Genomic DNA, 11,146 nt, shown 5'->3' on the forward strand with positions numbered 1-11,146 from the left:
ATGCGACATGTCGAAAACAAGCTGGCTGACATCCATGGCTGAAATGCGGCATTACTGAGCAATACTTGATGTTGTGTAGTTGTTGATAAAACGAGAAAACGGTCACATCAGGCTTGTACCCAGTAAGTGCCAAACAGTCAATGTCTTCGGAGTATTATTAGTCTCAATTTTCAGACTTTTATCTGTAGAAATGCAGCTTTATCGTGGGTTTAAACCAAATGAACAAACAAGGAACTACACTAACCGCATTCTGTTCGCTGCAGGTTCGTCCAGGGTTTCTGCCCCCCAAAAAAGCGATGCTGGTCACCGTTTTCTGCGCACCGAGGGATCGCCCAGAAACCACCTTCGCCCTCGATGTGTCTCCAGAGCTGGAATTGAGAGACTTTGTAGCACTTTGTGAGCTAGAATCAGGAATCCCAGCTGGGGAGATTCAGGTGAGACCCCGGCTAGCTGTAGCCGGACAGCTAACGTAGCTAATAGCTAGTTAGTTAGCTGGCTTTGCTAGCATGAATTGGATTTATGCCGTTTTGACGTACGTGGTGTTGCGAAACTTCAGTTATCAACACCACTGAAACGTATCAACTGTTATGGCCAACATTTTATAACATTCACATTTATCAACGCCACTGAAATGTACCGACTGTTAGCTCCAACAGTTTATAACGTGTACATTTACCAACACCACTAAAACGTACCGACTGTTAGCGCCAACAGTTTATAACATTCACATTTATCAACACCACTTACGTGTACCAACTGTTAGCTCCAACACTTTAGAAAATACACATTTATCAACGCCACTGAAATGTACCCACTGTTAGCTCCAACAGTTTATAACATTCACATTTACCAACACTACTGAAATGTACCGACACTTAGCTCCAATAGATTCACATTTATCAACACCACTGAAACGTACCGACTGTTAGCTCCAACACTTTATAACATTCACATTTATCAACGCCACTGAAATGTACCGACACTTAGCTCCAACACTTTATAACATTCACATTTATCAACACTACTGAAACGTACCGACTGTTAGCTCCAACACTTTATAACATTCACATTTATCAACACTACTGAATTGTACCGACTGTTAGCTCCAACAGTGTATAACATTCATATGTATCAACACCAGACAAACTTTCTGACAGTTAACACTGACGGTTACAAACAGTTGGCTTTGTATGTGGGTGACGTGAACCGAAAGTCACTTTCTCACAGTTAACTAACACAGCTGACTTTTGTGAAACCCGCAGATGTTTAATGTTGGATTGGGACAAGATGACATGTAGCTGAATATTGTTACAGGTTAGATGGTTATAGTTAGATTATTATTTACATAAAATGAATCCGTTTTGATGGTTGTTTTATCGTTTCAGTTTCAGTTTTTCAGCTTATCACTTTTTTTTAATACCACCGTCTAAATGGTGAGATCCGCTGCTTTTGTCTTGTTTGATACTAATGGGAATTTAAATATAGAAAATAATTGGTGGACTTATTGAATAATGGCGAGTTACAGACTTAAGTGATAGGTTTGCAGTTTTTCAAGTCTATATCAAAACAACTGTAACATTATTTATGTTTCTGCTATTCTTTCTAATAAAGCAACAATCTCAGCAGCACATACTCCTGCAGCCTTCAAACAGGAGCAGAGAGCAAGTGGACCTTCACAGGTCATTATGCCATGTTTCTGTCCTTCCCAGAAACTGTTCACATCACCAAATGTTACCCCCACGTGGGGCAAACATACACAGAAAGAACAAATTTATTCCAAACAGAAAGAAATGAGTAATGGACGGATTATCAAAAGTTTACACCACTACGCTCAACCGACTTAAAAATCCTTCACAGATCTGGCCAGTCTCTTCCAAACGAGGTAGTTACATGAGGCATTTTTCTTCTGATTGGAATATTACTTCAATTAGTAGTGGAAAATTAGGGTCTGTGTAAACACAGCTACTAAAGGCTGATTTCCTGTAATCCTTCCTCCTGTTCATACTGGCAATTAAAACATCTCCTTCAAATACATTTTCAATATAAGTGATGGGCAAAACACATTGTGTCCACATTCATTTTGTGCAAAAAAGCATTTAAATATTCATCTGTAGCTTTTCAGCATCAAGTTTCCTCTTTGGGTTTCCTCCAATAGTGTTTCCCTGTGGAGCTAAGAGGGACTTTGGCACTAAAAAGACTGTACCATTGAAAGATATCTACTTGATTTAACTTTAATTTGCTTCACATTAGCTTCAGATAAACTTTTAAATACATTTTTGCACAGAAGGAGGACTGTGAACAGGAGGAATTATTATGAAAAGAAAAACCCTGCACTGTTCATTTGGGAACCTGACTATTGCTGTCCTTTAAATGCAGGTACACTGTAAAATCACAAAGCAACTAGCTGGTGAAAATAAATAATGCCATTTTCGCAGTCATGTTTACTCATGGAAAACAAAATATTTGACAAAGGAAGAACCACCAAATGACTTATGACAACTGTACAATTTTATGTAATCAAATATTTGTGTTAAACATGAGTTGTAAATCTTCTATATCATTACATTTTGTGTTTTTCATTCAGATCACATATGTAGAACAGCCCCTAAAAGACCCCACTCGTGCCTTGGGGACCTATGGTGTAAAGGATGGAGATGTGGTGGTTCTCAGGCAAGCAGACAGAAGGCCGCCGCCAACTCAGCCGGCCTTCCCAGGTAATACTGGTGTTGTCAAAATTACATGAAAGCTATTGATTGTTGTCTACTACCAATATTCAGTATGGACAGCAGTATGATGGATTTGAGAGTTCAAAAGTAGGCAGGACAGAATGTTCAAAATGTCAATGGGTAACAGTGTCAACTATAGGGAACTTATACACTCAAATAAAAAAATCCAACAGGGTTACTGCTGTTGGTTCTAGTTAGCGAGGTTGACCTGCAGGTTTAATATAATGGGAGGGGTTGGTTGGATTTCTCCCAAATAAAGACAAGTGACTGAAAACATCAGGTAATTAAGTGCAATTTACAGGAAGGGAAAGTATACAGTGTTATCTGGAGTTCTAGCCCTAGGGAAAAAAGGTAACAATAAAGTGATTTTACATTTTTATATCTTTTATTTTAAAAGAACATCTATTTAGAGAGCAAGATTTGTGTGCATGCAATGTCCTAGCTTCTCACCCTTTATCCTATTTACTTCTTAGGTCTGCCCCAGATTGACTTTCGTTCCATCACAGTTCCAGGCACCTCGTCTTCAACTAGTCAGCGTGGTGCCGTAAGGCCACAGCAACAAGCCTCACAGTCAGCACCACAGGTGCCACTGTCCCCACGTCCTGCACAACCTCCTACGCCAACGGCCTTGCGCGGCTCCTCTCCTCAGGGGCTGGATGACCCTGCCTTACTCCAGCAGATGCTGTTATCCAATCCACATGAGCTGTCCCTCCTCAAGGAGAGAAACCCACCGCTTGCTGAGGCCCTGCTCAGCGGAGACTTAGGTGAACAAAAAGACAAACTGATGTTCACATGTCATCATTGTATTTGTGTTAGATGTCCTTTACTTTCAATCAGATATCAGTTAGGTAATGTTAGTGTGACTGTGTATTTCCTTAGAGCGTTTCACCAAAGTGCTGTTGGAGCAACAACAGGATCGAGCCAAGAGGGAGCAAGAGAGAATCAGACTTCTGACTGCTGATCCTTTTGATTTGGAAGCCCAAGCAAAGATTGAGGAGGACATCAGGTACAGTCTAGAGACTTTCAGAGCAGTTCAACATCATGACACTGATTTTAGTTAAGCATCTGTGAATATTCATAAACCAACACATACTACCTCTCTACTACCTGATTATCAAAACTTTGACTGTAGTATTTGTAACTTAAATACAGATAAGGGAAAGCAGCCTGCTTTTCCACAGTTAGGTAGCATGTTTTCATTTATTTTAAAAATGTCTAGTCTCTTACCCTTGGATTTGTGCATTTTCCAGGCAGCACAATGTGGAAGAAAATATGACCATTGCAATGGAGGAGGCCCCAGAAAGCTTTGGACAGGTGGTTATGCTCTACATTAACTGCAAAGTCAATGGGCACCCCGTGAAAGCTTTTGTTGACTCAGGTAATGAGTATAAGATCCTGATCCTGATGCAGCCATGAGCTGTGGTTGTACTAAAAATGTTGGTCCACTTGTGTTACGTCGTAGTTTTTTGTATGTATCAGTATCTGCTTATGTTGTACTCAAATAATAGACTGATTCACATTAGAACAGGATTTTGAATTCTTATGATGGGCAGATGTGCAGACCTCAGCGTAATCCTCTGTGTCAGTTAGCCTCTGTCACATACACAAGGGGGTTTAAGTAAGAGCATATTTACATAATTTCCTGCTCAAACTACCTATTTATAGCTCTATAAATCTGTAAGTCATTTGCAAATTCAGAATTTCCACTGGTTGAAATCTGAGCGCAGACACCCTGCAAGAGAAACCAGTTTCAGTTGTTTGTATGCATGATCTCATTGCCCTTGCAATCCTTACAAGAGCAGTATGACTCAGCTAAGTCGAGAAATAATAACATCACCTCTGACTACAGACATTTGATACATTGGAAGACCAATACATTGGTTGCGTGTGAGAAGCATTGTCTGTTTCTTGTACATCAACTGCTTTTTGGGGGAAATTTACTGCCAGATTGATAACTTATTCTACTCAGATTCAGCATCTGTTTTCTGCCACTCACTCTACGCACTCAGCTAGACATTACACACCGGCCTAAAGGAGCTACGCTACTCTTACAACAGTAGCAGTGCACTGCCACTGCAGAATAAATATACAAGGAAACACTGATTGCATTCCCCTCTTTATTGCACATGCCATACAGTATATGTGGGATTTCATAGAGCATTATGTTGCTTTCTTTTTGTCATATCCACTGGCTCCTTGTACCTGATCCTGAACCTTGTTTTTAGGAGCCCAGATGACCATCATGAGCCAAGCATGCGCTGAACGCTGTAACATCATGCGCCTGGTGGACCGACGCTGGGCAGGGATCGCCAAGGGAGTGGGCACCCAGAAGATCATCGGCAGAGTTCATTTGGGTGAGTATCACTTGTGTTGTCTGTGATCTAAGTGTGTTTTTCTCATGCCTGTTTTTTTTATGTCTGCATTCAGTTTTAGAATAAACGCCTTATGGTGAGATGAATTTGCTTAGCTCAATTACAGGATCTCTGCAAAATCAAATATCAAGTCCATCTGCTATTTACAGGCACCCATCATTATTCAAGTACTGGATTTAGTATGTTTCCCATGGGCTTTTGTAAGAAACATTTTCAATGGTAGTTTAATGTTTAGACACTGTGTGTCTCTGGAGAATTCTTTCTACCAACTCAATCATAAATGATAAACTCAATCATAAACAATTGAGTTGTGTGCATGACATGTCATTGTACTTAAACTTGTGTTGTCCATCTAGCTCAGGTCCAGATTGAGGGGGATTTTCTACCTTGCTCTTTCTCCATCTTGGAGGACCAACCGATGGACATGCTGCTTGGTCTGGACATGCTGAAGAGACACCAGGTGTGAGCTCCTTTTATTTGATACTAGTACATCCCTGGGCTGGATTGAATTTCATTCAGCAGGAGTTTTGATTTTTCACTTCACTGTATACTAAATGTACCGGAAAGATGATCTGGGTTCATTATTGTCCTGTTTTTCTTGTAGTGTTCAATCGACCTGAAGAAGAGCGTGCTCCTAATAGGCACTACAGGCACTGAAACTCGCTTCCTGTCTGAGGCAGAGCTGCCAGAGTGTGCCCGACTGGCATACGGGGCAGAGGGGCGTGAAGACGCACGTCCAGATGAGATGGCTGACAGAGAACTGGCAGAAGCGCTTCAGAGGTCCATACAGGAAAGCGGTAAGAACAGTCTCTCATCTCTGCACTTCAGTCTGTTTTTCATTGAGCTTTTTTTCTAGCTTAGTTAGAAATACATTTGCATGTGCCACTTAATGCTTCTCAACCCCATTTTACGCAGTCATCTGAATTTTCAGTCACATGATCACTTCATGTCATCACCTCAGTAAATTAAATGTTCTTTAGAATAAGATGAGGTCATGCAAAGAAAACCATATAAAAGATAAATAAGATCTTAGCTGAGATCAAGCTTAAAGGGAAACATTCAGGAAAACGTGATTTTTTTCATGATACTTATTAAGCTAACACTGCAATCTACAGCCATACCACCCGGGTTTTAGCTGCCCTTGGTGGGTGTAATGTTGGTGAGCACTGACGGCTCCTTTGGGTTAAGTCTGAAGTTCCTCTGAATATAAAGCGGGTTTTTTACTAAACATCAGAACAGAGCATATTCAGTCTGTTGCAGTGAATTCAGTTGCGGACAGCAGTGCAGATGGATCTCTGAGGAGTGTCAGGACACCACTCAAAGCCACCTACACAGATAAAAGGAACATGTAGCGCAAACAGAAACGTAGGTGGTTGACTAGATGAGCCAGATAATGCTACACTGACCATTAAATTAAGAAATGTTAGGGCAGCACCAGAGACGTGCATATCAGTGAAAATCAGAAATGTTTTCATTATTATGATTTCTGTATGAATTAATATTGCATTGTGACATAGCACACAACTTTAAGATTATAAAATCTTGTCATTTTGAGTGTCTTTTAGTGTGTGTGCTTGAACAATGACTAACCATGTTTGCACAGTGTTGACATACTAATGACAATACCATCAACTTTACTAAGGAATCCCAATAACTCCCAATGCCTAAGTTACCGCAAGCTAGTTAAATCAGCTAGCATTGGCATATTCATGGAGATCAAATGGTGACAGCTCATAAGTAAATGAAAAGTTCCTCATATTTAAGAATAATTTGTAATATAACATGAAGTTGTGTTTGTTATTACATGTCAGACATGTAAGTGTTTCCCTTTAATGTTTTTAGAAGTCTTTTTTAGTTGTTTATCATCTGTTGGCTAATAATTGCTGCAGATAGTAAATGGAAATGGATCAAGAAGCAACAGCAAAACCTGTGTTGAATTCAGGCTCAGAGGAGACACTGTGGCGCAGCAGCAATGTTGTGAAAAGAGACAATCCTCCACTAGGGCATCAATCATTTAGACAGTAGAAACAAAACTCGAGTGATTTTGATTCAAGTATTCTTCTGATGTGACCTTGATTGAGCTTCTGAGGTTCAGTGACGGGCACGTGACTGCACTGTGACTTCTCCGTCAGGATGTAGGCTCAAGTTGTTCTTGGATGACACTTTTCACATCTGTGTGTGTGAAAAGGGTGATAGGTTGATGCATGCTCTGTGTGTGACCGCTAACTTTCTCCGTCCCTTTGCATGATGTGTGTGGTGTGTGCCCCCTAACCCCTGAGCAGGACAGCACTGATGCATTTGGAGACAGCTGGAGAGGGCCCTACCAACCAGGTACTGCAAATTCACAAGTCCATTGCCAGTGCTAAGTCCCATTGCTATTTATTTCTTTTATTTTGCTGTTATTTTGCCGCTGGATCTGTTAGTTGGTGTTACACTTTAGTTTTTTGTTATTCATGTATTTGCTCTAAATACATATAATAGGTTAAAAAAGTAATATGTGAAAATGATAATCAAGCATTTTACCAGAGTTTCATCAACGAAATTGCTGTTTTGGTCCCTAACCTATTATGGAAATGCAAATCATCCAAAGCAATGTTCCCAAACAGGATTCGCACAAATTCCATCTGTTTAATTCTTGATTATATTTTCTCTTACAATAGACACTGCAGATGGACAAACTACCTCACCACAGCCCCCACCATTTACATTACCCAGAACCTTAGACCAAATGTCCTCATCCACCTCCCCTTCCCAAAGTCCTTCCTCTGGTCAGACCCAGAACCCGGCCCTGGATCGCTCTCAGTCTGCCCCGGCCACCATGCAGCAGGCCCCAGCACCAAAGCAGCACCAGGACCAACCTGGCTGCCAGGAGCCTCCTGTGTCATCATGCTTAGCAGAGGATGCTGGTTCTAAACCACATCAGGTCCACCCTGTGCCAGACCATAGCATCTCTGAAGTGCCCCCTGCACCCGGCCCCTCGACTGACGCCCTCCCTCCTCCTGCAGACGTGACTACAAGTGGAAGTCCAGCTCTTCAGTTTCCAGAGGGTGGCGCACTTGCTGGAGCCGCAGAGGGGGGTGCTGAATCAGATGAGGTGGTGGACAGCTCCACGCTCCCCCATCCAGAGGAACTTTCCCCCACGCAGCCGATGGAGCAGGAGGTGACTGAGTGTGACACAGGTGATGCCACGGAAACTGGTGCGAGCGCTCCGAACCAGTCTGACTCGGTTGAAATGGAGTCTCCGACTACCCCCTCTCAGGGTCTGGTGTCGTCTGAGAGAGACCAGCCTGAAGGAGAGCGCTGCTCCAGCTCCGACAGCATCCCCTCACTGGCAGCCGCTCTGATGGAGCTGCACGAGCTGCTGGTGTCTAACAACTGTCAGTCTCAAAACCGCAGCACCTCCTGCTCCCCCTCACATCCATTCAGACAGGACACAGACGAAGTAGCCCCCGAGCCCCGTACCCCGACACCCGAAATCGCCCCACCTACCCCATCTACTGCCATTACAACCGGTGTAGAACCAAGCAATGCCAAAGCCAACCATGATGCTGCTGTGTCTGATGAGGGACCATCTAAGTGTCTTGTGCCTGAGCTCTCTGGCCAGGATGAGCATGTGGATGGAGATACAGCGCAGACTGTGGAGGGACTAGGACCGCCGCAATGTCCAGATGGCTGTGGGGAGAGGAGGGCAGATCAATGTGGACAAGATGAAGCTAGTAACATCAGCATCTCTCAGCCTGAGCCAGAGGTTCCTCCTGATCCTGCTGGGGACTTGGAGTTCAGGGAACCTCCTGAGGGGCAGCAGGGGAGAGGGGTCGCAGACGGAAGAGCCTCTGGCACAAACACCCCAGACACTCTCAGCCTCCAGACTGAGCACACTTTTCTCAGCCCCCTGTCGATGGCAGTGGGCTCACCTGAGGAAGTCTCTAGCACCTCGTCTCCCTCTGCCCCTCAAGCTCCCCAGCATACGTCTCCAGCCCTCCTTCTCCCCTCTCCGAATCCCTTTACAGAACAATTTCCAGCTGAGCACATCCAGAGAATCCAGGCAGCAGGGTTTTCTGCCAGGGAGGCTGCAGAGGCACTGGAACAAGCCCACGGGGTTGTAGAGCTAGCTCTGCTGGCACTACTAGCCCGTAGTATCACTGTGCCCACCTAGACTCATAACCAGCCATGCGAGTCCCAGACCTCCCAACTCAGCATCTGCCTGATTTATACCTTGTTACTGATCCAGATGTCTCAGTCCCTTCTCAGCAGGGAGCACGTAATAACACAGGGAAATGCTGTCTCTTGGTTTGTCATACAGAATATCCAAGAACAAACAGGACAACTTGTAACACTTTTCTGGATATAACAGATATGTGAGGTGTGTTTGCATGCAGGTGTTTTGGGTGCCCACCCATTTCATTGGTTTTTAGATATTTGGTATGGTAGATTGATTTTTCTTCTTGTTTTGTCGTCCAACAGACATATTATTAAATGCCCAATGTACGATTGAATCTTAAACCATTAAACATTATAATTTCCCCTTTTGACATTTAAAAAAACTATTGTGTAAGAATTTAAGTTGTGCAGCATCAATAAATAATCTCAAAATGGAGCAACATTACTCCCACTCCACATGCAAGGTTAACTCTGTCTTTCAGCATTTATGTTTATAACCCCCCCAATAAACAAAAATCAAAAAACCCACTGATGGAAAATATTGTGGGAGTTGCAGTTCAGGAGGATTGATCATTTTTTTTGATCTAAGTTTACAAATAATTCCTACAAATAAGTGGGAATCCCCTGAAATTCAGTCAATATCGTGAAAATATCAAGTGAGCCACAAGTGTTTGTTACAATATGATCATCGAAGGCATTTTGTGATTCAGTGTATTAAAGAAGGTATCTCGTACTGTATGAATCATTCACCTGAAAGCTTTGCCATATGTAGATTACAAAACAGTTCGTAGCTCCTGTTCAGAAACGTTTTTTCTTTTTATTTTGTGTCAAATCATCATAGTGTGTGTTCATACCTTTTAAAAAAAAAATTCATTTTGTGATCTGTTATGAAAATGGCCATCCGCGGCTGTCAGATGTTTTGTCAGTACAGCAGATATCAAGGATTTTAACGGCTTTATTTGAGTCATCTACCAACAATGTTCAGGCAGATTGAATTATTTACTTTTATCTTGTATGAAATTTTCAAATGCAAATAAAATGGAACTAGTATTTGTATACTGTTGTGTGTGAAGTTATTCTTTTGTGTAAATAAATTCAGGGTTAGGATTGCATTTTAATAATAAAGCCACTTTGCCGTCTTTTCATACTAAACATGATTCAACACATAATTAGTATGTTTCAGGTTCAAGCTACATGCTAATTGATTTATTCTACCATTTTTGCAGTGTCGCATACTAACAGGAAATACTACCACACAAGCACCAATGCATGTACATCAAACTGACTTTGGAGTGTCATTTAAAAATAGATAATTTCCGAAGATTTAATAGTTACTTTTTTTGTTTTCTTGGGTGTTTGTGCAATGCAAGTCTAGTCAAATGTTTTTTGTACACATACTAAAGGTTTTGTAACCTTTTTTTAAGAGTTGGCACACTAAATACTAAATCCTAGCTTGGAGTCAGGGCTGTAACTAATTATTTTCAGTATTGATTGTATGCACAAACCCTACATGGCAATAAACCTGGTTCTGATGCATCTGCCAATAAAGATATGGATTAGTCATTTGGTTTATCAATTGTCAACTAGTAATAAAATAAAGAAGGTTACATCTCCAAATTCTTTGTTTTGTTCTGTCAACAGTCAAACCCCGAATTTATTAAGTTCACTACCAAAGAAGGTTAAGAAAACCAGTAAATATTCAAATTTGAGGCGCTAGAACTAGTGAATGAACTAGTGAACACAGCTCGAGTTTGGCAGGAGCCTGAGAAACAACCACACCTGGCTCGAGTTTTTGTGATTGCTGCTCAGTAAAGCTCAGACTGCATCCAGCACTTGCCACCATTTCATCTGCATGATTGTGAGACCTGTGGAGGATCGGAAGTAAAT

General features: G+C 41.9%; 1 protein-coding gene across 3 annotated transcripts; it reads left to right on the top strand.

The window, feature by feature from the left end:
- The first annotated feature begins 1 nt into the window (after window position 1).
- On the top strand, window positions 2-10,315 carry ddi2 (DNA-damage inducible protein 2). Of its 3 annotated transcripts, XM_053316232.1 has the most exons (11): window positions 2-122; window positions 264-434; window positions 2,585-2,714; window positions 3,200-3,490; window positions 3,606-3,732; window positions 3,977-4,104; window positions 4,952-5,080; window positions 5,455-5,558; window positions 5,703-5,895; window positions 7,381-7,429; window positions 7,759-7,832. In XM_053316232.1, the coding sequence occupies exons 2-10, from the start codon at window positions 297-299 to the stop codon at window positions 7,389-7,391; spliced, it is 1,251 nt and encodes a 416-aa protein (XP_053172207.1). In that variant the 5' UTR covers window positions 2-122; window positions 264-296; the 3' UTR covers window positions 7,392-7,429; window positions 7,759-7,832. The 3 variants fall into 3 exon arrangements, with proteins under 3 accessions (XP_053172207.1, XP_053172205.1, XP_053172206.1); XM_053316230.1 differs by lacking the exon at window positions 7,381-7,429 and having other exon boundaries at window positions 7,759-10,315; XM_053316231.1 differs by lacking the exon at window positions 7,381-7,429 and having other exon boundaries at window positions 3,233-3,490; window positions 7,759-10,315.
- The last annotated feature ends 831 nt before the right edge of the window (window positions 10,316-11,146 follow it).

This window comes from Scomber japonicus, chromosome 3, assembly GCF_027409825.1.
Source record: "Scomber japonicus isolate fScoJap1 chromosome 3, fScoJap1.pri, whole genome shotgun sequence".
NCBI classification, from domain to species: domain Eukaryota; kingdom Metazoa; phylum Chordata; class Actinopteri; order Scombriformes; family Scombridae; genus Scomber; species Scomber japonicus.

Excerpts from the sequence above, each read along its gene's own strand:
- ddi2 (XM_053316230.1), top strand. The coding sequence starts at position 297 with ATGCTGGTCACCGTTTTCTGCGCACCGAGGGATCGCCCAGAAACCACC. Across the intron at positions 5,081-5,454 it reads CATCGGCAGAGTTCATTTGG|CTCAGGTCCAGATTGAGGGG; the intron begins GTGAGTATCACT and ends TTGTCCATCTAG. Across the intron at positions 5,559-5,702 it reads ACATGCTGAAGAGACACCAG|TGTTCAATCGACCTGAAGAA; the intron begins GTGTGAGCTCCT and ends TTTTTCTTGTAG.